This window comes from Aptenodytes forsteri, unplaced genomic scaffold (genome assembly GCF_000699145.1).
Source record: "Aptenodytes forsteri isolate BGI_AS27 unplaced genomic scaffold, ASM69914v1 Scaffold280, whole genome shotgun sequence".
NCBI lineage: Eukaryota > Metazoa > Chordata > Aves > Sphenisciformes > Spheniscidae > Aptenodytes > Aptenodytes forsteri.
The window spans coordinates 1,138,818-1,164,778 of NW_008796042.1; the positions used below are offsets into that span (position 1 = coordinate 1,138,818).

The 25,961-nt window shown below is 45.7% G+C and overlaps 1 protein-coding gene across 1 annotated transcript in view; it reads left to right on the top strand.

Annotated features, from left to right (window-relative positions):
* LOC103904195 (calpain-13) overlaps positions 1 to 25,961 on the top strand; it is a 44,860-nt gene that overhangs the window by 8,267 nt on the left and 10,632 nt on the right. Inside the window, exons 2-15 of the mRNA XM_019473715.1 lie at positions 3,207 to 3,276; positions 4,148 to 4,266; positions 8,056 to 8,189; positions 10,010 to 10,184; positions 11,087 to 11,158; positions 12,929 to 13,014; positions 14,714 to 14,788; positions 15,643 to 15,797; positions 17,152 to 17,163; positions 17,266 to 17,414; positions 20,477 to 20,637; positions 22,203 to 22,239; positions 23,943 to 24,005; positions 25,050 to 25,107. Of these exons, the coding sequence (XP_019329260.1) occupies positions 3,207 to 3,276; positions 4,148 to 4,266; positions 8,056 to 8,189; positions 10,010 to 10,184; positions 11,087 to 11,158; positions 12,929 to 13,014; positions 14,714 to 14,788; positions 15,643 to 15,797; positions 17,152 to 17,163; positions 17,266 to 17,414; positions 20,477 to 20,637; positions 22,203 to 22,239; positions 23,943 to 24,005; positions 25,050 to 25,107 (1,366 nt within the window). The remainder of the gene's footprint in view (positions 1 to 3,206; positions 3,277 to 4,147; positions 4,267 to 8,055; positions 8,190 to 10,009; positions 10,185 to 11,086; positions 11,159 to 12,928; positions 13,015 to 14,713; positions 14,789 to 15,642; positions 15,798 to 17,151; positions 17,164 to 17,265; positions 17,415 to 20,476; positions 20,638 to 22,202; positions 22,240 to 23,942; positions 24,006 to 25,049; positions 25,108 to 25,961) is intronic.

Sequence of the window (25,961 nt, forward strand, 5' to 3'; positions counted from 1 at the left end):
GAGAAGGCCCAGATTTCCAAAGCACCGCACCCATCACAATTATGTCCTCTCTACGCTCTTTCAGAAACCCTCTGTGCTTAGTTCAGGCTCCACACTGCATCCTTCAAGGGAGCAATCATTCCACCACTGACTTCAGGGGTCACGCTCTTCCAGAGTATCTGGTCTTGCAATTCCCCACCACTGCCCCCTCCTGCCTTTGCTTCAGCCTTTGTTTGTCCCCTGCCCTTCCTTGGCTCACACCCAATGCTTGCGCAAAGAGCCCGTGCTCTGTGCACTGCATCCTTTTGAAGCATGCCCGTGCTGCCTCTTTTCCTCAAGCCCACAGAGAGGCGGCTACACTCAGAAGCACAAACCTCCTGTTAAAACCTGTCCTGCCATTTCTGACCACAGTGCGTGCAGCAAGGAGGACTGCTGCCGTTTCAGCCAGCGCCACTGGTGTCAGCTCAGTGGGAATTCACCTTGCATTTGCTGCGTGGTTTCTGCAGAGGGACAGCTGCTGAGCAGCCCCTTTTCCATGGCTGGTCACACGCTCTGTGTTGTTTCCAGTTATTGCCCCCTAAGTCTGTGGGGAGTACACCCCACTGGAAGCTGTCATGGTTTAACCCCAGCCGGCAACTAAGTACCACACAGCTGCTCACTCACTCCCCCCACCAGCAGGATGGGGGAAAAAGAATTGGAAGGGTAAAAGTGAGAAAACTCGTGGGTTGAGATAAGAACAGTTTAATAATTGAAATAAAATATAATAATAATTAAAAAAAATTGTAATGAAAAGGAAAATAACAAAGAGAGAAATAAAAGCCAAGAAAGACAAGTGATGCAAAAGAAAGCAATTGCTCACTACCAACTGACCAATGCCCAGCCAGTCCCCGAGCAGCGGTCCCCTAGCCAACCTTCCCCCTAGTTTATTGCTGAGCATGACATCATATGGTATGGAATGACCAACTTTGGTCAGTTGGGGTCAGCTGTCCCAGCTGTGTCCCCTCTCAACTTCTTGTGCACCCCCAGCCCCTACTCACTGGTGGGGTGGCGTGAGAGGCAGAAAAGGCCTTGACTCTGTGTGAGCACTGCTCAGCAGTAACGAAAACATCCCTGTGTGATCAACATTGTTTCCAGCACAAATCCAAAACACAGCCCCATACTAGCTACTGTGAAGAAAATTAACTCTACCCCAGCCAAAACCAGCACAAAGCAGAGCTTAGTGTGTTGTGGGTGGGGATTACAGTGAGAGTGTTTGACTTGAGCTTTTGTTCTCTCCAATAGCCACAAAATCGTCTGTATGCACAGTCAAGGCATGTTGGCTGTTCTGTTTTTAGACAAAATTGCTGGTTTCTCTCAGCAAGAAACCTGCTTAATGACTCAGCTTATCCCCGTTTGCTTACTGGGGAGTTGAATGTCTTGCTGGGCAACAGGGTATCTGCTGAGGCAACTAATGGGCTGACTTTTTAGCCGGTCGCTGGAACAGGCTAGCAGGATCCACAGTGCACTTAAGAGCTTTATTGGCCCAGCACAGAGCTGAGCATCAGCCTTTTCCTCAGGAATCCCATAAGAGACACAACTGCCTTCCCATTAGTTTCAGGCTCGTGTTTCTATATAGTGGTTACCCCCATGGCAGCCATGCACTGTAGCACATCCATCAGAGCCCAGCCACCCTGCCTGGGGCAACTAAGACTTCAACAGCCTCAGAAACGATGGGGGAACAAAAATACGCATTGCTTTATGCTGTTGCTTTTCTGGGATGACTATTGGCAAGTCAGACACACACAAGGGCACAGGCCAAATTCAGAGCCTTGTCATGCAAGTTACTCTTTCCTGCTTGTGGCAGGTTTTAAATTCACCCAGGTGAGGGAGGCAAACTGCTGACAGGGAAATAGAGGCAGGGAGAAGATAAAGCTGGGACAGATGTAGAGGGGAAGGGAGAAGGGCTGAGAGCTGCTGCTTCCCTGTATGGTGACCAACCGCTGCTGCTGGTGACCACCACTTCTTAGGCCTGCTCCCATGCTACAGGTAAATCTCTTACTGCAAATCCCCAAAGTCCTGGGATAGGTGGGAATGGCTGCATGAAAGCATCTGTCAAGGAAGATGTGTGCCCAGGCTGCTTTCCCCAGTGTCAGCAGTGCTGTGGGAGCATGATCTGTCCGCCAGCTTGGAGCAGCGATGTTGCATTGCATCTTGTCCTGACAGGGAAACTTCTTAGAGGGGTTTGATCACCGTGAAGCCATTTCAGAAAACTGACAGCATTTGCTAATGCTGAGCTCATGCAACCATGCGAGTCATGAGTCACGTTGTGTGCTGGTCTCATTTTTGTGCAGCATGTCAAATCAATTGGGGAGAAGAAATGCCAGGGCCTGCTTAAGGAAGAGCTGCTGTATTACTTTTCTTACTCAGATGTTTTTTCTCCCTTTTATCTCTTCATTTTCTTAGGTGTGCGGTCACTTTCCTATTGAAGGCTGATTGCTCTTTCAAAATAGAGCCTTACCCAGTTGGGGTGTGCCAAGGGTTACTCACAGGGGATGCTGGGGCCATTCGTACCTGAGCACTCAGGTATCCCAGACAATAGCAGATGCAGGAGGGAGAATGGTTCACATTTCTGTGTGCAGGGCCGAGCTCTGAAGCATTTCCCCTTCACTGCCCAAGCAAGACTCTCAAGGAATGCAAGGAAAATTCTCCCTGAATTAAAAATAAGGCAGACAGGCCTGTGGGATTTTGCAGCCAGAGATTAAGCCCTCTTTCTGTAGCTTCCTCACCAGAAGTGATGAAAAGCAGCCCAGACTGATCTGTATTAGTCCTGCATGGAAACACGAAAGGCTTAGAGAGTAAAACATTCCCAGACCCAGTGCTGAGCTGGAGTACAGACTCGGCTCCGCTTTGCTTGGAAACCTCTGTGTGTCTGCCCTACTGTCCCCCAGGAAACTGCGTGATTTCGCAGGCAGGCTCAGAGCCCTCTCTGAAAGGTGTTGGTAGCATTAGAGAAACCCAAATGAAACAGCCACAAGTCCCCATCCCTAGGAATAGCTGAGCAGACTAAAGAAGAGATGCCTGAGTATCTCCTCTTGTTTTGTTGGTGGTGGGCAACAAAACATCAGGGCTCAAGAGAAATAGTTTTCAGCTGTGGAAAAGGTAGGCAAGCAAAGGTCTTCAAGGGGCAGGAACACACTGCTGGCAAAGGCTGGTTACCCACACTGCTCTTTGCATTTTCTTTCTTCCAGGAACTTCAGAGAAATCCTTATTTGATCATGGATGGAGTTAGCAGATTTGATATCATGCAAGGAGAAATAGGTAAGATCACATTCCTGTTTTGGAAAAGATTGGCACAAAGCAATAACCTGTGATAGCTTTGCTATGTTCTGAGTGCTTGGTGGGAAGAGGTGGACCATAGTAGCTGCAGTAAACAATTAGTGCAGGTCAATCCAGACTCACACAAGTTCACACACAATTTATTGCAGATATTTAACAGGATTCCCAAATGCAGCAGGTCTAATCCCTGTTACTTAGATACAGCACCTGCCCTTTATGTATATAAGGACAAACATAGAAAGGGAGGTCCAACTGAGATCAGGCAGATGCTTCAAGTACAAGGGTCAAACACAGTTTTGGGTTAAGTAGGCACAGCTCCAACATGCGTAAGACTGAATTTTATTTTCATCCTGTCTCTACCTGGTGACTCACAGTGTTTTCTTTCTATGGATATTTCTGTCCATCTTCTCTGATATTTACCCAGACGTGTGTCTGCACCCTGTATTGGTTCTATCTTTTCTTCCTGGCCCATAACCATGTTTGTCTTTGGGAGCAGCTCTGCTCCCATATAGAAAGAAATATCTTCCCATTTCTCATCCCACTGAGAGGTTTGAAGATTTCCTAAACAATGTTCTAGACTGCAAGTCTCAACATGACCACAAAAGATAGGAGGAGCATAAACGTAGAAAAGGATGGCTGGGTGGCATCAGGGTTCCCAGGGGGCATTGCTGGTGAATACTGTGTAGTGTTTCAGCATTTTGGGGGAGAGAAGGGAGACAGAAGAATGTTGGTTTCTTTTAATAAGCTGGTCCTTAGACGTCTTAGATGTTGAAGTCCACTCTCCTAAAGAGTTAGTTATGGTCCACAACAGTGAGTAACTGACTGCCTGCATTGGATTCTTCCCTCCCTTGAGGTGACTGCTGGATGCTGGCTGCCCTCGGCTCTGTGACACTGCAGAAGCAATTTTTGGAAAATGTTTTACCAAAGGACCAAGGATTCCAGGACGATTATGCTGGGATTTTTCATTTCCGGGTATGTATTCTCTGCTGTATTGGTACTGCTTGGGCTTGGCTGGTTGGATTATATAGGGGTCCAAACTGCAGTCCCAGATCTCGACATCCTTGAGTGCTTTGGTTCTTCGGTGCTGACTCCCAGTTTAGAATTTTGCAGAAAATCCCAAATTTCCCAGTGGTTCCTTGTGCTCCAGGTGGTGCAATCACACTTCAGGGAATTTGAAGCCCTTTTCTGAAGGGTATGACTCCAGAGGTACAGATACCAGCTGTTCAGATGGATTTGTGCACATATGTGTTTTAGATGGCATTCTAGTGTCTGCTTTGATTTGGACAGTTTGTTATGGCTGTCAGCACACCTGCGTTCTTTATCTATTTGGACTCATTTTCTGTTTCCCCATATACCTCACCTTGCCCTTTTAGCTCGTGGAAATGGCTTGAAATTACAGATCCTTGGAGACAGATCAGAGGAACAGGCTTTTGGTATTTTGAAAAGAGATTTGTTTCAGAGAGAGGAGCAAGGCTTTTTAGTAAATCTTACTTTCTACCAACTCTCGAAATTCTCTGAATCTCCCAGGATGGTGACTGGGATAGTAACTGGCAGGCCCTGCTTGCTTGTGTCTGAGTCGACCAAATATCTTGTGGGATTAGAAACACTTGCAGTACCATTGAGCTCCAGAAGCTAAACTGGATGGAGAGCAAATCAGTATATACTCGGCCATTCATCATCCCTCTTTTTTCACAAATCTGTTCTGTTATATGCAGTTTAGTACCAAGCGAAGAGCTCTGGCAGTGAGACTCCTTTGACCTCCTGGAGCTCTCGTGGAGCAGCACCAGGAGGATTATCTCACAGGCAGTCTAAATTTTGCTCTGTTCCTTTGCTCCTCAGAATACCAGATGTTTCTGTCTTGGCCCATTTCCAGCATGGAGAGGTGCACTGTATGAGATAAACCAGCTGAAGGGACACCAGTCCACTTAAAACACATTAAAAGGATGCAAGCTAGATTGTCTTTCTTGAGAGCTTTGAAAAGATTAGTTAGGAGCAATCCTTAAATCTTAAGCAGTATAAATACCTTACAGTATTTGAAAATATTTTCCCTGTCATCTCATCTGCAAATCAATGCAACTGTTTCTGGCTTTCCTTGAGCAATAAACCCCTGAGAAAGCTACTCTGAATGGAAATGCTTCTCCGCAATGCCTTTCAATTATTCCATCAAAGATATTTTACTGCCATCCACAGGCAAAGCCACCAGTCCTCAGTTCAGTGAATAATCACAAACAAGGCATATCATATGCTAATATAAAAATTTTAGCTTATAACTTTTTTTTCACCTTTTTGGGTCTGGAGCACGTTGCCTCCCAGGAATACAAAGGGCTGCCCCAGGCTTCCTACACAATGCTGGCTGTTCAGCTGCAAGAGTTAAGGGTGTTAAGCACTTCATCAGCTGTAGTTAAGATGGGTGACAATTTTATCTAGGGAATAATTACAAAGAAGTTATTTCACCCGGAATTTAGTTAGTCCCATGTTTCAATAGGAATCACTTTCTCTGCCACAGAAACTCTGATGACTGTGAGGCAGGGTGTGCCACATGTTGTGACAGTGAGCAGCAGCAGCTCAGCCTGGGAAAAAAACAGAAATATTCTGCAGGGACTATTCTGCAGGGAGTTATGGCACAGTGCATCAACTCAAAACAGGGGGGATCTGCCCTGACCGTTAATGTCCCTGCTCTCAGGAAGAAACTGATGAAATCTTTAAAAGCGATAAGTGATCAAGACCTTAGTTTCAGGATACATCCAAAAGGTACCTTTTAACACCATGCAAAAGAGAGTGGTTGAAAGGCATGGGATTTTCACGTTGCTCACTTCCAGAACTGGATTTCTCCAAGATCCCTGTCAAGGGGGGGGAAAAAGGAGGCAAAATAACCACACAGTATTCCCCCTCCAACCAGCAGCACCCTAGGCACGTTGTTGTCATCTTGCAACTATCCATTTCTTTTTCATCCTCTTCTAAGCCCAGGAAAATAAAGTTCTGATTTAAAAGGCTCACCACAAATGTGGAAGCAAAGAACTTCCCTCTTTGCAGCCTGCCTAAATAGGGATTCTTTATTTCATTTACTGTCATGTTTCTAGCTGCAATACTTTAAATCCTGAGGGTATAAAGAAATTTCAGAAAGCCAGACTCTCAAGCCAAAAAGTGAAGGCATTGGCCCTCTCTGAAGGCATATGGGGGAGAATGGCTTCTCCTGTACCACTCTTGCACTCCCAGAGCATCCTAGGACTTTCCATGAGGTTTCTCATTCCCATTGTGGCTTTTCCTGTCCTTGTGAGCTCAGATGAGACCACAGTCTGAAAGTCTGCGGCAGTCAGGACAAAGCAGCTCTCTATCCAGCTGAAGAAAAATACAGTGCTGTGTTCAGAAGGCCTCCAAGCTTGAGCTCCCTACCAAAGATGGCCGAGGAACTTGGCTTTTGGAAAAATGTCACTCAGTGGGTTTGGACTGCATTAATCTCCCCAGCCAGTTCTATATTCTCCTTGTTTACCTGTTGTGTTCGCACATGAAGCACCATGGGGAGATGTGGCTGGATGTCACACCTTTTCTCCATACAGACCTGCTGCCAGGGGTTGACTGGTGACAGGAAGGCATGTCAAGTGTCCAGAGGGACAGCTCATTTCGGACTGTCCTTTTGCCTGTCTCTCTTTTGGGCAGAGGACAGCCAGTGGCAGGCTTTTCCTCCAACCCCATCCTGCCAAAATCAAGCAGAAGGCTCAAACCACTCCTGGAGCTCAGTTCAGAGAGTCCAACCCTGCCACCTCCTGCCACCACTAATGTAGGAAGTGAGAGGCTGGGGTGAGGCAGAACATAAGTAGGATCAAACCTGCTTTCGGCTTAGCAAACTGTAAGCTGCTTTGCTGCTGGGCAGATCTGGTCTTGTACTTTTCTAACAGAACAGCTCATTTTGGGGTTTTTCATTGACCAAAGCTGTTGAAATAAAATCATGCTAGACTAAATCTATTGCTGGCATACTTCCACTGGAGTCCTTAACATTACTGCAAATAAGAGCTTGGCCTCTTATGATTGCGAATCACGCTAAGCTACATTAATCTGCTAATGACTCTGGAAATGGCTCCTTTAGTTCATCCCCACAGATCTCTTTCCCTGTCTTCTCCCTTGAAAGCTTTCATCAGCTGGATCAGCTGGAGAAACACCTGCTCTGTCCACATGCTGGAGAGACCACCTGCGTCCTTCTCATCTATCAAGGAGATGGATAACACCTCAAAACAGTCTTTAGTCACTACACTGTCCCTGTCCATGACAGCACATCAGAGTCTTAATTGAAACACAGAGGAGAGAAAATCTAGAGACTGGATCTTGACAGAGGCTCTCTGGCCAAGAGCTGTGCTGCAGGGGAAAATCCAAGTGCAGCTGAGGAGTGAGGCTCACTGAACCATCTGTGTGATTGTTCTTTATCATCTTGAATGCTTGCTATCGCCCAATAATATTAGCATATTTCCCATGTTCAATCTTTCCTCCCATGGACTGCAGGATTGCATGGATTGCAGGACTATTTATATTCCCAAATGACTTCCCCTGCCACTGGGAAATCCAGCTGCTTGGTAGCTTGTTTAACAATGTGGACCATTAGCCTGAAGCAGTTCAGGAGAGAACTTGCACATATCCATGCTTTAGATTAATTCCTGTGCTATTTCAGGAGGCTGTTGCTTGTCGTGAATATTAACTCTTTAAAGAGTCTCATTTTTTTCTCTCTCTTCTTCTTTTTTTTTTTTTTTAATTTTTTTTTTTTATTTCCAGTTCTGGCAACATGGAGACTGGGTGGATGTAGTGATAGATGACCAGCTGCCATTCCTAAATGGAAGATACCTGTCTGTGCACCCTCGAACGTCAAATGAATTCTGGCCATCCTTGCTGGAAAAAGCATATGCCAAGTAAATATACCTGGTCTATTCTTCCACCCAGTGCTGAATGCTTTCTACAAGTGGTTTCACCCTCTGCTTTACGCAAAGCACACAGGGAGGCGTTCAGGCTGACAGCTATGTATGTTGTGCTGCGCTTATGTAAGGAACTGTGGCTGCATGCAAACACAGGGCCAATATAACCTGGAGATGTTGGTCTCAGGCTCAAGACTTAAATGTACCCGGTCCAACTCTGGGATGTTAATGCCTGAGAAGTAAAATGAACAGGGCAATGGCTGGTGACACAAAAGGGGCTGGGCATCTCCTTACTTTAAGCAAACTTCTTTGCTTCTGTTTTCCTTTCCGTATTTTCCTCTGTTTAAAACTGCAGACTCTAAGCAGGGATTACCTCTGTTTACTGTCACTAATCAGAGATCGTGCAGATATTTGGAGCAGGCAATGAGAGGAAGCGTGACTGAAGAACATGCCCAGGCACAACGCGCACTCCTGTGAGTCTCTGGTCAGTTCTCACTTCACACACAGAGCTCTGACTCTTGGCTGAGGTCCCCAGAGTACTGCAGCATTAGTAAAGATTAAGAAAGAGATAATAATTTGAAAAAATCCTCTGAGGAGTGAAGGGATCAGAATGTGGTCCCTTAGCATCTGTAACACTGCCCATTGTTAAATGCGCTGAAGAGAAATTCTTGTGGTAGGGGTAGTATGAAGGGCTGGAACTTGGTGCACATGCCCTACGTCAAGCTGGGGTAACACTTGCAATGCAGTGAAGAGGAGCTGAAGAAGAGAATCTGCCAATTATTTTGGCAGATTTGGTCAGGAATAAGCGAATGTTAAAGCAGCATCTGAGCAACTCAGGAACAGGATGCATTTTGCCCTGAGATATCTCAGAAAAGTTAACTCAGGATTCGGTATCAATTTGCTGCATAAGATTTTAATTACAAAGCAAACCAAACCTCTATTAAATTAAAGTTGCAAGCAATGCTGTTTATGAGATTCCCATTTGAGAAGTTTTTCCCCAGTGCCCATGACAAATTCTTTTCATCAGTGTAGGACAAGGACAACCCTTCAAAATACAATTAGCCTCAGACTTCATTTGATTACATTCATTAAATACAGTGTGTATGGTGGGGTTTAACAGCATGCTCTACCTGCTCTAAGTACGGCATGTTCCAGCTTATTTGCTGTCTCAATAAAAAGCACAGGATAAAAACAAGAAGGACTGTGTTGGCAATATTAAATTATTATCCTATTATTGCTCTCTAGCAGAGTGAATTGGGAACAGTGCTGAAAACTTGTTTCTGTCTTGCCTTGGAAGCATGGGCAAATACTTTCACCTCTCTCTTCTTCCTATTTCTCATTTGCAAAAGGGATACTGGCCATTTTTGTGAAGAGTCATGACAAAGTATGATGTAGAAACTAACAGTTCAGCTCCATTTGAGCTGAAACATCCATTTGAACTAGTCACCCTTGGCTCCCTTCCTGTTCAGAAGAAGGAAACTGGATACTTCAAGACGAGATGCAGCTCATCTCCCTAAAATGTCTGCATTGGCATGAGATGCACCTTATTATTTTCCATTGCCTGTAAATGACTCCAGACAGCTGCCTCAGATGTGAGTGAATACATAGGAAAAAGTCCCTCTTTGCCTCATTCATTCCACAGGGCATGCGTTGTGTCTGGCTGTGTATTTCAATCACATTTCCTTTCATTACCTGACCCCAATGTCTACACATCCCAGGCTCACCGCCTCAATGTGCATGTCCATTTTGGAAACCATCACTGTACATTGTTTATTAAAACGCAGTGTAAGGACTAATTAACTTTCCCCCCCCCTCAGGTTACGGGGCTCCTACCAGAACTTGCATGGAGGCTACCTTTCTGATGCTTTGGTAGACCTCACAGGTGGAGTCCAAGTGCAGTTTTCATTGAAAGATCCCCCTCCTGATCTGGAGGAGATACTGAAAGCAGCTGACAAATCAAAGTGTCTGATGGGGTGTAGCACCTCAGGCCAGGTGAGTCACAGGGCCAGGAGCATGCCTTTCTTGGTTCACCATCTTTGCATAAAGGTTGCTCTTTTGAGTGAAAAAGGAAGTCCATAATCACTCTGTGTAATAGTTAACAGCTTATGGATGCCCGGAGAGATCTTGGCAGGAGAAAGTAGATAAGGTTATGCAGTAAGTAATGTAAAGGCTTTTGGGTAGATGTAGATGGATTGGTCTGTCAGAGAGGGGTCTGTGGCTTCTCTCCTGGCTAATTCCACTGTGACAGTGGTATCATCTTGCAGCAGGGGATTTTGGCCTCATAGCTTTGTGATCGATTCTAGCAAGGCCAAAATGCACCTCTCTTCTGCGAGAGGATGCTATTATCGCATTGTGATTTGCAGGCTACCGATATTCATGCTGGCAAGTTGCAAAAGGCTTTGTGATGCTCAGCAAGTATCTTGCTAAAAAGCTGCCAAGGCTTCCCTTACAGCATGTGAGGGAAGACTGCAAAGTGTGTGGCATTGCTCCTGTAGTGCCAGGTTCATCAGGACACAAAGCTCAGCTGCTGCAGACAAGCCAACGACTAGCCCCTCAGCTCAGGTGGCTGATGCTGGGCTGTGGGTGGCAGGGAAATTCTGGGACTCTTATCCTCCCAGTGACCCAGTCCGGGTCATTCTGCAGTTGCAGCAGCTCTGGACCATTGAAGAACTTGCAAATATGTGAAGACCTGTAGTTTTGTTAAATTTACTGGACTACTTACGGCTGCAGTGGGAACAACAGTCACATTCCTCTGGAGCCACTATATCTGAGATACTGCTGTAGTCAAAACCAAGTCTCTTTTTCTGCTATAACAAATGATGGTTCTGGGAGTTGATGGCCATACCTTTGCAGTGTGGCAGAGAGCTAAAAGCTGTGCTTTCTCCCTTCTGCAGCTGAGGAGGAACATAGAGCTGAGGAATGGGATTGTACAGGGTCATGCCTATACTGTCACAGGAGTTGCGAAGGTAAGATCAAGGACTTGTTCCTGCCTGGTGATCTTGTACTGGTGATCCACTACAGGGCAGTCACACTGCTGTTGCATTCGGAGTAATTTTAATTAGCTTCAAGCTTAGGAGGGATTGTTGAAAACACATAGTTCAAATTCCAGGAGATGGAAGGATTCTGGCACAATGGGAAGAATGAGGTTATCTGAATCCTATTATATTTTCTAATGGAAAAATGCAACTTAAATTCACTTTTGTTTTGGGACACTTCAACAGCAAATACAGCATTTCTGGGGATTTTCATTCCATGCTGACTCTTAAAAAATTCACTTTTCTGTTTCAAATGGGAATAGAAGCACTGGCTGAAATTCTGGGTTTTGTCATATGATGCAAGTCTACATTTGTTCAGCTCAATCACAAGCTGCCAAAAATTACTGTGTGAAAAGTAAGTAACTCGCTGGTTCAAGAACAGCATTTCTCCATCTTTTAAAGCTGTTCTACTCATGCAGAACTTCTCCTGGCTAGGTATTAATATTTCTGATCTGAAAACAGGACCAATTTATCACACAGATCAAAAGAAATGAAGGATTTTTACAACCAGAAGTCAGAACATGGCTTACCCTAGTAAGCTGTAGTGCACACAGGGAGTGTTAACAGTGAGCAAGGCCAAGAAAGAAACCAGGCAATGGCTATGCTATCAAGCAAGACAGCTACAACACATTTTAATCTAGGAACTTAAAGTGCTTTGGAAAGGGGAGATTGTTTTCCCTAAGCTATTTTCTCCCTTGTCCCCCTCTCTTTAATGGTTTCCTGTATGAGCCTGGCTTTGGTTTATAGCCCCTCATGCCATGGCATGTGTGGTGCCATCATCACTGTCAGTGCGCTGCTTCTCAGAGGACACTCGCTTGTAGCCGAGAGGCTCTGAAATGGAAGGATGGGGGTTGCCATGCTCCAGAGAAGGTCCCAGCTGGCTCTCCCCAGGACAGGGGTGGAAGGATCCTGAATCCTGTTGGAGAGGAAGCAGGCTGTTCCAGCTTCGTGCTGCCCATGATGTGTGCAGAGAGGAGAAACAGTCTTTGCCCCACCTTACAGGAGTGCCAAGGCATCCAGGGCGTTGTCCTGTGGGGAAATGATTTGAGGCTGGCCAGGGGCTGGGCCTTTGTCTGGGAAGAGACTGCTATGGCATTTGTTTCCAACACTGCCTGTGTGCATAAGGAGAGCCAGAAACAAAAAGGTTTGCTTCTTTCCACTTCCACCATTTCAGCTTCACTGGTGAAAGTGAGTTGCTTCTGGCTTAAAGCAGTGACAGTAAGCGGAGAAAAGCACCAAAACTCCAGCTGTTGGAAACCACAATACTGTAGATATAGGGACATAGATTCTGTTTATCATCATCCCTCCATGCTGACTGTCGACATTCACTCCAGGCAGTCTGGTGGCCTGGTTCCTCAAAGTCTCTGCCTTTGCTGACTCATAGCATCAGATGTGCAGGTTTAGGCACTGGACTTTCCCAAGGCCATTGAAGTCATGTGGTGTGGCAGGAATGCTGCTGCTTCCCTCTTGTGTCCGCTATTCACTGTCCTTGGGAAAGCAAAATGGGCGCAGTTTTCTCCCAAACATCATTCCTTTACAGTGTAGCAAAAGGCACTGCTTTTTAGCTGCAGTGAAATGAGATCAGAAGTTAAATCAGGCCTCCAAGGTATAGAAGAAGATCCATTTTACTACCCATCTCTTCACTGAATATCACAATCGTGAAAAGCTGTGACTGAGTTTATTTTTCTTTCCTCTTTACAGGTACGCTACAGGAATGACTGGAAACATATCATCAGGATCTGGAATCCATGGGGCCATGGAGAGTGGAAGGGGCCCTGGAGTGATGAGTATGGTCTTTAAGCTTTAATCTCATAAGGAGAGTCACTCTTTTATAGGCTTCTCATAAAGGACCTCTGCCTTGCACCCATTATAATAGAATCATAGAATAGTTTGGGTTGGAAGGGACCTCTAAAGGTCATCTAGTCCAACCCCCCCTGCAATGAACAGGGACATCTTCAACTAGATCAGGTTGCTCAGAGCCCCGTCCAACCTGACCTTGAATGTTTCCAGGGATGGGGCATCCACCACCTCTCTGGGCAACCTGTGCCAGTGTTTCACTGCCCTCAGCGTAAAAAATTTCCTCCTTATATCTAGTCTAAATCTACCCCCCTCTAGTTTAAAGCCATTCCCCCTTGTCCTGTCGCAAGAGGCCCTGCAATGAAGGAGACATTTCTAAATCAATTCATTATAAGCGTTATTTCCATCTGTAAAGCAACTGCCCACAGAAATCCAATCCAGGGAAAACTAGTGCAGCATTGGTTTTATATGTGCTCCTCGCTAGGCCTAGCTCAGGTATCCCTTTTTGTCTATGTGTACATTTTTCCCAGTGGGTAATTCCAGATAAGTCATAGATGAAAGAGTTGTTATTACTTGGATTAAGCTCTGGCTATGCCCCTAGACACTGGCTGGCTGCTTCTATTGAATTCTCCTGCAGCAATCGTGCATCCACCTTCCCGCTCTTTCTTCACCTCCCACGAGTCTGAATCTGGGGAGAGGGTGGTTAGCAGAGTCCATGAGAGTAGGGCAGTATTTTTATGCAATATTGAACACAGAGAGACAAAAAGGGTCCTTGGTTATTGCAAAGGCAAAGTGCAGCTGGATGGCTTGAACTGATCTTTTGGATCCTGCATGCAGCTTTGGAGATGCAAAGACAACTTTGCTGCTGTGTGTATAAGCTAACTTTTCCTTCCTGAGGAAAGGAATGATACAGAGGAAGACTGCAACAGTGTTTTGTAAATAAATAGAAGTTAGTTTTCCTGGTGGAATTTTCCTGACTAGAGGGATGTTCAGGTGTCACTCTTATGTGATTTAATAGCATCCCACCTCTCCCTGTTGCTAGGAACACTCATAAATTCTCTGCTGAGAAAAGTCAGGCTAGCGTGTTTCATCTGGATGGGTTGGCGGGTGGTGCAGACATGTTTAAGGCTGGGGTAATAGCTATCTGCTCAGACAGCATCCTCCCATTTTTTGGAAGGGTGAACTATAATCCTAACTGTAATTGAAATGTCAGTAGAGCGCATTCACAGGTAAGCTGCATAAATCAATAAATTATTGATTCATGCTCTGTTTATTTATCTTACACTCTGCAGAAAGTACAATTATCACTTAATTATAAACATGCTGCTTGGAAACAACACATTTGACTGGCTAATGTGCCCTCTACACGTCAATGTAATATCAGCACTTCAGAGTGCTATGCCTTGGTACCTCACTAACCTCTCTAGCATGGGGACAGGTGACCGGGGCTTGGAGGAAGAGGCAGGGGATTCCCCATCCCAGGGTGGGCAACTCAGGCAGAGCAAAGACGCAGAGCTCTGTTTGCTGGCCTTGGCTATGAAGGTATCGAGCACAGTCCTGTTCCCAACGTGCAGTTTGCTCACCCCTCCTGATACCTTATGACTTGATGAGCTGGTTAGAGGAATGGGCTGGCCAGAGGGATGGAAAATTGTGCTTCACGTCTGCTTGTTGATTTGTTCCTGTTTGCAGCTCTCCTCAGTGGGACCATGTTGAGCCTAAATTCAGAGAAGCCCTCTTCAGAAATAAGGCTGATGGAGAATTCTGGTATTTCCCTATCGATCCTTCTGTCTACCAGGTTTTCTGTTCACATTCATTATGAAAAAAAGAGTCATTTAGGCAGTTCTCTGCTCTTAGTGATGACTCAAGGCATGCTGCGTTAGCTGTGTGCAAACAGCAAATTGGAGGTTGTCCTGACCCCATGGTTTCAGAGGAAACAAGACCTGGAGAAATGGAGCTGGCCAAGATTAAGTAACAAGCTGGTGAAAAAAATGAAAAGTGAGAGAAGTAAAAATCCAGCTCCCTGAGACCTAGTCATTTTGTCACACTGCCCTTCCCCATAAAGCGCCTAGCTTGAACCTTGGACTGGCTGGTGCTCGGAGGGGACAGGTGGCTGAGCAGGTGATAGAGCTTGTGCACTTGACTGCTCTGCAGGTGCTTGTGGTTTTTTACTGCCTCTGATTACTCTCAGATCCAGTTTAGCCATGTGTGAGCCATGCTTTAGAAAAGCTATTATTATTCAGAAAGTGCACACTTGCCCCGTGAGGCTCTGAGGAAAGCAGGGGAACAGCTGGCTGGTCTGAGGGAGACACTGCAGGCTTGAGCAAAGCATGAGTGCAGGGCAGGACACTGCGGAGGCACAAAGCAAGGTGCAGTGGTAGAGGTGCTGGGGATAGCAGGGCTCCACCTAGGTACTACTGAACACGCCCTGTAATTTCCCTGCGGCCTTAGGTGCACTTAGGGCAGCCCAAACGCATTGAGAGTTGACCTCTTCTGCAAGGTATCAGCCAGCTCAGCTACAGCCTGCAGTGCTCTCTGTAATCCCCTTTTAAAGGCAAGGTGAACGTGAGTACCTGACTGGTGTCTAAAACTGAAAGGTGAGATTTTCTCCTTCTCTGCAGGATGTCCTATGAAAACTTTCAGGAGCAGTTTTCCTGGCTGTATATATGTAATAGCACCCCAACGTTTCTGGACTTTGGAGATCAGCGCTGCACAACGTGGTCTGTGGACAGGCATATGAACCTGTGCAGTCCAGTCATTGCCACAGGTAATAAATGCTCACTGCAGTCACCCAGTCCTCTCCCTCTCTCCACTGGTGCTTACGGTGAAACATTCACTCTGAGCATCAAATTGCAGAAATATTGATTGCCAGTTAATGCCTGCCCTTTCCCATTACAGCACCTATCAGCTAAAGAGGCAGAAACAAAGCAGCAGCACTGGCTGCTGAGTTTAAACAGGGAACTTGTGATTTAGAAACCCTAAACTCTTTAAATCAAAATGTGCTTGTCTATCTTCTTTCAGCCAGTTGCAGTTGGTGTTACTGAGGACCTCTTCAGAAAGTCTGGTCTGGCAAATATGGGGCAATACAGAGCGAGAAATACTCTGAAATGAAATGGATATGAAATTAAAGAATTGTGCTACAAAGCTCTATTTTCGAAGGTAGAAAGGCCTTTGAGCAGATAAGACCATTGGTTTTACTGCCTGTGCAAGGACTCTTCTAGCACTGCGAGCTCTGATTATTAGTAGTATTTTTATTTTTTTTTAATCTTATTTTAGTTTTCTACAACTGCGTCACTATTTGGGCTCTGTGTTTTTAATCTAAGATGGTAGCATGTGGTTAATGAAGGAGCTTCTTTGTTCTGCAACGCTGATCCCTGACTTAGCAGCAAACAAGTTTTGCCTTACAGGTTTCAGCCTCCTCCTCATAACCCTGATCACCATGTCTCAAGGGGTGATAGTAAAGCAATGCCTGTGCCGCTGCACACCATGGGCACTGAGACTGAGTGAGGAGGTGCAGGGGCTGAACTGAGAGTGTGTGAGCAGAGCCATTTTCCTTGGAGCTGTGTTTTGCCACCGGCCCTCTAGTAGAGTTTCTGTCCAGGTGCAATCTTGGGCTAAATTGCAGCTTTCAAAGCCACCCAACACAGCTACATGGCTTAAAGTCTAGACTGATTTAAGCAGATGCTGCCATCTCAGTCCTTTTTCCCCAGTTTGGGCGTTTTACTGCTTTCTTATCAGGGATGCTTCCTGTTAACCAAAACCTTGGCCAAGAAGAAGCCTTTTCCCTCTGGCGCTCAACACTGTTTTGTCCATCACAAACACTAACAGGAAGGAAGGGGGGGATAGCTTTGGACCATTTTGTCTTTTTCTTTTATGTGTTTATGATCTCCAAGCCACAGTCTTTTTCAGCTCAGCCACTGAGTCAGGTGGCTGATTGAGAATCACTGCTTTTCTGCCTCGGGGAAGGTGTGCCATGTAGGTGAAGCAGAGGTGGGGGGGTTGAGAAATCTGCATGACTTTTATGACTTTGCCAGAGATTTCTAGAATGATTAATGGGCAATTAGTTCAACTCCAGATGCCCCAACTCCTACTGGTAATGTCGAGACTACAGTGCTCTGTTGTATTGAAAGCGTCTTGGAGCAGTAACTACCTATTCCTCTGGGTCCATATAAGCAAGATCTTACACAATAGGCTACTACTGGGACATCTGTGTGGCTACTATTAATCTATTAACATTTTCTCAGCAGGTGCAGTTTCAACAAACCCTCAGTATTTCTTCAAAGTGCCAGATTATGACCCAAAAACCTATAATGTAGTCATTTCACTCATGCAAAAACATGCTGAGGGTATGCAGGATGCAAAAAACCTGAAGACTGGCTTTTTGATCACCACGGTAAGCACAATCAGGTATCGTGTAGGCACTGTTGTTTTCTGTGTGGCTTATTATGCCTGTACATGGAAATGAAAGACTGAATTGCGTTTTGGGCTGTAAAAGGAGAGCAGTCAGTATTTGGAGTGAACTTCTCGATGCCTTCTATCTTAGAACATCACAGGAGAAGTAGAGTCAGGCAGGCTTAGTTTCCTTTATTCATGTCTTAAGAGAGGAAAGATTGAACTTTCAGTTCTGTAGCATCCCAAAATAGCCCTGGGAAACCCAGGGGGTCCATAGGTTACAAGAGATGCCAAAGCAATATCCTCTGTGGCCAGCAGTACTGGTGACATGCCTTTCTGGCCCACAAGGCATGACAGCCAGCACTAACCACAGTGCTTGAGCAGTACTCCAGGTCTAGTAGGGAACAGAATGGCCTCTTGTTCCCCAAAATGGGCCTGTCTTACTTATTTCCCCTTTTCTGTCACAGAAATGCCATGTAAAACCCATTTGCAAAATATATGGAAGGCTTTGCTCTAGACCAGTGAAGAGTCAATTCACTCAGATACCTGGGACCTCCACCACAATTTCCCTGTTTTTTTTTTCTTGTTGACTGTCCAGGGAGGTGCTATTTCAAGGGCAGTTATTATCAGAGCATTACCAGGCTTACTGAAAGTGCAATTGCTAGTGCGGATGGATGCTAGCCTTTTCCAAAATGTTTTGTGGTAGGCTGAGGGGGGTAGGAGGGGGTTGTTTGTAACCTGAAGAACGAAAGGAAGCAGAGGTTGGTATGACCCTAACTTCACATTCTCCTGATCACTGGAGAGGTTTGCTCTGGTCCCAGACTTTGAATCATTGATGCCATAAGTCTAACAGCTCCTCATAAAGGAAGAGCATGGTGTTGTAGCTCATAAAAAACAGTGTCTGAGAAATAAAAGACGTAATAAAAAGAGCATCCCTCCAGCAAGTGGAACTCACTATCCCTATGCAAGGAGATCCTCTGCCTGGTGCAGATATCAGCCCTGCAGGGCTCCATGGGGCCAGCTGTACCACTCGGGAGGAGCTGCTGCTCCTGGTAAATGGGGAGCTCACTGCTTCCAGCATCCTCATCAGCTGTCCCCCAACAGTCACCAGACATGGAGGTCCCTGCATGCTCTTGCATGATGCATGCCCACCTTGATTAGTTACCCATTTTGACAGAAAGGACCCTCACTGGGAGGTGATGGCATAGGTCTTGGGTCCCTTGAAAAGAGGTTGTTTAATCAGGAAGTAGACTAGAGGACAGATTTGCTCTGTTCTTGCTATATATTTAAAATTTCTTTCTTCCCCTCCAGTTGATGCTCAGGTGTCTTCATTTAGTTTTTCTCTCTCTTGGTATATTCCCAAGGATGGATGAAATTCAATGAGACATGGCCTCTGTGGGCTGTCAATCCATGGCTCTCCTCAGGCTCAGTTTGGGCTTCTGATCCCAGATGATCTCCTATGCAGGAACTGAAGGGCAAGGCCAGAACAGGCCATTACTAGGGGCACCGAATTACTGTGGAGCACCTGGTCAATGAGGGAAAGGGGACTGTCGTGCTGCTCTGTCACGCCGTAGCTTTTAGTAATGTAATGTTATTGGTACAAATCCACACAGCAGATTATACAGAAAATATTCCCCCATGGACACAGCCTAAGTATTTTAACATGAGAGCTGGTCTACCAGCTGCTCACAGCCAGCCTAGCGTCCTGCCCTGCTAGCAGCAAAAGCCAAGTCCAGGAGCTAAAACCAGGGTAGGTGTACAGTGCTATTCCCTTGGTTTATTTCCCAGCATCTAGCCTCAGTGCTTGAGGGCAATCAGAGGTGGCATCTTTGCGTAAAAGTTTACAAAGGGTTTTCTTTGTGCAAGGAGGGTGCAATTGCTAGGATTCATGTGGTCTCACTCTTCCTCAACCGCTTTCACTGCCGTTATTCATTAGCAGCATCATTCACTGTTCAGTACCTTTTGAAATGCATCGAATTGTTGCTGTGAAGTAAAAAGGGTATTATCCCTTGGCAGGATGAGAGGGGAATGCAGTGCAGGCAAGGATGCAAACCAGAATGGACGTATCTGATAGCTCTAGGAAGCCTTTGATTAAATATAGACGTGGAGCACTAATACATGGCTGTGAGGGAAGTTTAATGTTGTGTGATAGAGCTGAGCAATGTATAGAGGCTGATTCTTATCTCACACCGGTTTTGACTCCATTGAGATATTAATCTGCTTCTGCTTTTTACCAGAAGGAATGTGGAATGAGACCCAAAAGTAAAAAAAGGATTGCACCATTTATTTCTTTGCAGCACTGCCCATTTCTATCTGCTCAAGACCTGACCCGTAATACTTGGCAGTCTACATACCTCCCAGCTGTCTGTAACAGTAGTCATGTTTTTTTTCTCCCAAAATAGCAGTTTTATGTTATTTTCTCCCAAAGGCATGGCTCATAAATAACTCTGCCATGCTGTATAACCATTCTAAATGGAATTTATACACGCTGATGTATTTTGGGGAATATGTTTAGTAAGGGTTTTTTATTATGCTATCTTTACATGTCATCGTAGTAATAGCTGTTGCATTATATTTGTTTCATCTCAGCAAAAATACTGGAATAAAAGAAGAAAGATCAGAATATTCTGTTTTCTTGTGATGCTTGCTGGAAGGTTTGGGTTGTGATTCTTGAAACATTGTCATCTGGGTGAGATGTTTAGTGAGCTCTCTGACCACGCTGAGTCACGCTAGATGTCAAGGAAGTTCTAGTAAGAGTATTCATCCTTGATTCCTTCATGAACTCCAGTCTGCTTAATGTTAATTGAAGTTCTCTTCAAATCCACTTACATTCATTTTGCCTTCTGTTTCTTTCAGTTCTTCCACCCTTGTGCATCTTTGATGTGTCCTTGAACAAAGTCTGTCACCTGGATGGGCTTTTCATGCCACTGGGGAGGTTAAGACATGTTAGATGCAGTGTATATTTAGAGAGCTGTGGGAATGTAAGGCTGTTGTGGGTGCACTTGCTGATTTACTTTGGTTCCTGACATGGAGGGGAGATAGCCAGCTATATTTTTCTTTCAGGAGAACTCCAAAATTCTGAAACAAAATTTTTCCCTGACTCGAGATGTGACCAACTACTTTATCTTGAGCCCAGGAACCTATGCTGTCATTCCTGCTACAACAGAGGACCAAGAATTTGAATTTATCTTACGAATTTTCATGAAGAATCAAGACTACAATGAGTAAGATGATAAGTACCCCTTATAGTATGCCAGGATTTAACAATTTAATGTCAGGATAACTAATGTGGCAATTTGCTTTTAACATACTCTAGGAGTGTGTTGGGAAGACACAGCCGAGTGTTAAGCACTGTGTTGAGGGGGATCAGAGGTATAGTCACATGCATAGGGCTGGCCATTGCAGAACAGGGCAATAGCTCATCTGCAGCCACCAAGGGTCTCAGCTTTGGTACAAAGAGCCACACAAGTGAGCAATAATTGTGAGATATGCCCTCCCCCGATTGTCGGGAAATCTCTCTTTAGTGAAAGGAGGACTGAGAGCTTGTTCTTCTTAACAGCTGTTATGTAGTTTCTTATGTTGTGCTGGCTGGACGCCAGATGGATCAGGTCCCATTCTGTTCAGAGCGGGACCTAGAGAAGCAAAAAGCAGTGAAAGGCCGTGATCCTTTCACCCAGTCATCTCGTGGACAGGCTGGTAGGGCTCCCTGTGGGCACGAGAGGGGCCTTGAAGATAAGTTTAGTGGAAAAATGTTATCTTACTTCACGCAAAGGCAGCTATTACCACAGTTTCACATAAATATCTGGGTGTGCTTTATGTAAAGAGCAAGCCCAGCATTCAGCCTTACCAAATGACCTTCAAGCATCAGATATGCAGTGGCTTTCCTTCAGCAAGCTTTATAGTGGAGGTGATTGCAGCTCTTACCTCATAGACCTATATCTTAATAATGAGATTGCTTTCTAGGCTTTGGCCCCTGGCAAAAATAGCCCAGAACTGACTAAGGCAACTCCTTAGTTATGGAAAACAAACATAAGTGTGTGCTCTGGGCTGGGCTGCCTTCAGCATGATGAGTCATGCACAAGACGGCTCAGCCTTGGGACGCAGGTCTTTCCAGGAGAGCCTGTGACCCTCACACACCTTCCTAAGCTAAGCCAAGCCTGAGGATCCCCTTCCTGTGGGTCTCTGCAGCACTCACCTACATAATAGCACAGATCCTATAAAAATAGCATCTGGCTTGCCTAATTTCTCTATCAGAAGCAAAACTCAAGTATTGAATGTTGCTACTAAGCGAGTCTCAGAAGGAATGGTGACCCTGGCTCAATTTCAGGCAGTCTGCAGACATTTAAAAGATACTGCCTTTTAATAGCCCAAATGCTATTTTTATTCCTGACTGTTAAACTAGGCAAAGAGAAAACAGGTGAAAATTTTATGTGGCTCAAGGCAGGGCAGCCCCATCTTCTGTGTGGTGAGGTTAGTCCTGACATGCTCAGAGTGAGACAAGTTACCCTTTCTCTGCTGCTGGTGCCAACAGGGCCAGCTCGGGGAAGGCAGTGGCCCCAGAGCAGCCAGAGACTCAGACCTGCTCATGTCTGCTTGCACAGAGAGACCCAGGACTGGTGCAACAGGCTTGACTGAACCGGGACAAGCTGGGAGGTGTGGGTGCTGAGCATCTTGTGGGGCTGTGGGCTGGGTGAGTGCTCCTGTTGGTGCCTGCCTTCTGCCACATCTGCAAATCAATGCTCTGAAAGGCCCATTCTCCCCCGGTTTGACTCTTGTAACTCTTTTCTAGGAACCCAAACTCCCCGCCCAGCCCAGTGCTGCCAATGGTAAGAGTCTGTGAAAATTGATGTAGATACTGGTGGTGGTGAATTGTTCCCAGGGAGCTGACCATTCGGTAGCCACCTCTACTGACTCCTCTTCTTCCTTCCCTACATACCAGACACCACTCTGCTCTTCTGTCCTTTTACCACCCAGTACCTGTCTGAGTTCGACTCTGGTACCCTGCGACCTTGCTGGGAGAGCAGGTGACCAGCCTGGGGTACCTCTCTGGAGAGACGGGAGTGACAACGAAGCCCTTCCTCTTCACATATGTCTCTTTCAGAGCCTGATTTTTGAAGGAAACAAACCTTATACAGTCCCTCTGTCGGCCTGTCCATCTGTCCTTTTCACCTTGCCACCTTTAACACTTTGACTAACCAAATATTGCAAGGGGGAGAGCATTTCAAAGAGATTAAATTCTTGCAATGTCTGTAAAATGGGTATGTATCTAGGGAGGAAAGAGGGGGAAACTTTGATGAAAAAGTCACAGCTTGAGTTTGACCTCTTTTAAAAAGACCTCACACCTGAGAGCGGGGTCATACATGCCTTCTCTATGGGAATGGCTTCATTTAAGTGCTTGCACCCTATAAAGCACAGGATTCCATAGAGGTGAGGCCCAAAGCAGATTTCTTCTGATTTTCATCAGGATATCTTCACGGACGTAAGGGAAATTACACTTCAAAACTGGTTACGCCTCTAGTTCGACCCACATTTCAGCCTGTCTAGCCCAGCTACCATCTCTTTCTGGACTTCCTAGCTGTGAACTGTGCAAATTGCCAGAGCTGGTCCAGTCCATGCTGCTGTCTCAGCAGTTGCTTGCAAAACCCTGCTGCTGAGAGGCTGTTATTTATAGCAATGCAAACTCAGTGCAGGTCTTTGAAGCCAAAGGTGTAAAGCTGCTTCGGGATAACAGAAAACAGAGTCCTTTCCTTGTGATTCGTTTTCCAGCCTGCAATTAAGCTCCATTAGAGGGGTAGTGTAAATGGTGGCTTATTATCGCTTTCCACTGACAAGCTGTCAGTTTACTTGACTGTTGTCGTTAGCCAATGTTTTGACTTTGACGGATTATGGTACCCACACTTTCTGCTCTTGTTCAGGTATTTGGGTTTCACTGGTGAGAATTATCTTGCACAGAGCTGAAGGCATTAGGGCTTGGGCTTAGATTTTTTGGGGAAACTTTATAACGTTAAGGATAGTTCCCCTTAGTACCTGGTGGATCTCCTCACTGGAAGGCTGAAAAAAATCACTTAACTGTTGAATTGTAATTGTTCAGGTACAGTCAAGCCTGCCTTGGGATTGAGAAGGTACAAGAGAAAGGAAAAGTCAACTCCTGCTCTATTTTCTTGGTTCACATGAATCTTCACATGCCCTAGGCCAGTGGTTTCAACCGAGGGCCATCAATAAGGATCAGGCTTTGTATCTCTATACTCATGTATTGACTTGCTGAACTCCACCCTGGATGTATTCTGTTGTCTTCCTCAGGCCCTGAGCTGCTCCTTCCTGGTTGTACTGATAACATCCAAACTATGCTTCTTCCTTCATTGTGGTAGCTCTTTCTCGCTCCCAGTCCACTTTACTTTTGGGGTGTTAAAACTGCAGCCTGTACTGTATGTTCCCTGCCCTCTCTAAAGTGCTGTTTAGATCTGCAGACTTCTGCCACCAGTTGTTTTGTAACTGAATTATTTATGTCCGTACTTTGTCTTTGATCCAGGATGTACCAAGACAGAACCGGGACAGCTCCTATAAGGCTGTCTTCCTAAGATATGCTAAGCAGGTATCCTATCTAAAACATCTTGCTGAAAAATAAATAAAAAAGGCCTGTAGACTTGCAAAAAGAAAAACTGATCTCTGATGTTGATACAAATCCATTTAGAAAAATGGTTTTTGGAAGAGTAGCTCCATCCTCAAGTGGATACCCTGAAAACAGTATTGATTGACCTGCCAAAACCACCAGAAAAGTGGGACATTCAGCTGGGATAGATTGGCTAGCCCCATATATCAGAGGAGGATTGGAGATTTGTGGTTGTGCTGGTGATGGGCTTGCATGTGTACTTTTTTTTTTTTGCTTTAGTTTGTTTATTTACTGAAAGCAATTAGAAAGCCTTGGGTATTCCCCCCTCTCATCAGCATCATTTTCCATTTGCCTTCGCGGCATTTGGAAACCAGACATCAGTCAGCATTTGAGTAATTGATTCCTGCTTTTTCAGAGCCAAACTCTGTGTGTTCACAGGAGATGCTTTTAATGGTTTAATAAACTGTTATAAAGAATTCCTCAACTTAGTCAAGAGGAAAAAAAAAATCACTGCCAAAAGTCTTTGCACAATGGACCTCTTGCAGTTAATAGTTACATCAACGCATGAAGGTGAAAATGAACACGGGCTGCCATGCTGAATGCCCTGGGGGTGTCTCGGGAGGGAGGCAGTCAGGTTCACTGATGGGTTGGGCGGCTCAGCGGGAAGCAGGCAGCAGCGCCTGTGCTCCCAGCCCGCTCACCCAGCTGCCTGCTGTGCCTGCCCATTGGCAACTCCTCAGCTAGGGGCTGGTGAAGTCAGCAAGTGTTCCCATCACTGCTGGAAATACGCCATAGGGATGGGAGTGCCCGTAACTCCCCTGCAGACTCTTGTAGGGAAGGACAAAGCGTGGCCCAGCAGCGTGAAGGGCTTTGTTATGCTCCTGTGGGAGTGCTGCTGCTCCTCTGATATAAGCAGAGGTCCTTCTTCGTTGCCACAGTGTGGTGAGTAAAGAATTTTGGGGCAAAAATAATACAGGAGAAAACTTTATGCTCACAGACCTCTCTCTGCATTTTATTCTGCATTAGGGCTCAGCTATTGATGCCTCGCAGCTGCAACAACTCCTTAACGAAGTGATCCTGCAAGGTAAAGCTTTTACAACCCAGCTAATGTTGTTGGTGCTTCCCTATCCTTAGTCTAGTGTAAATTAGACAGAGGATTTAGTGGTGTCCTGATGGTCCTCAAAAAATCCTCGGTGTGGCTTATTGTACTATTGGATCTTGAAGAATTAGAAGTGCCTCCACCAGGGTTCCTTTGGAACACTTTGGTTTTATTTTTTTTTAAATCAAAGTAATGTTCACATAAAGAAGGTGATGCAACCCAGACAAGCTGCTAACAGACTCTTTAATGCATGGCTGTCAGCAAAGCTGTGCATCTGTTTGACAGCCAAATTTCATCTTCCCCTCCCAGTTCTGCCGTGGGACAGTCTCTGCTCTGCAGACCTACCCTGCCCCATGCTCTCCTTCTCCTGGATGTCCCTGCAGCCCCCATGAGCACCCCTTCCTGCTCTGTGCCCCACCAACTGCAGCAGGAACTCAATCCCTGGCTGGGCTGCACCAGCGAGCACTCCAGGGAGCTATGCCTCCCACTCCTCACTGTCACCCAATTTCTCCCAGTTCAGCCCTGGCCTGCATTGCTCCTCTGCAGAGGCCTCAAGCTGGCTTTCAGCATTTCCCAGCCTTCTTAACCTGTCCACCTTGAAAATAGCATGAGACAGGGGCACAGCCGGAGGGCTTGAACCAACTCAGTCATGCACAAGGCTCAAAGTGCTCCTGGGACTCGCTAATTCACCATAAATGGCCTTTCTTGTCACTGTCATTTATCCTTATTTGAAGAGGGAAGAGTTTCCATCAGGGCAGGTAGGTGGGCGGAGACTGTGCAGAGCAGCTACCTGTGAGCCCAGAGAGGGCACCTGTCCTTGGGGAAGGGAGCAATAGAGT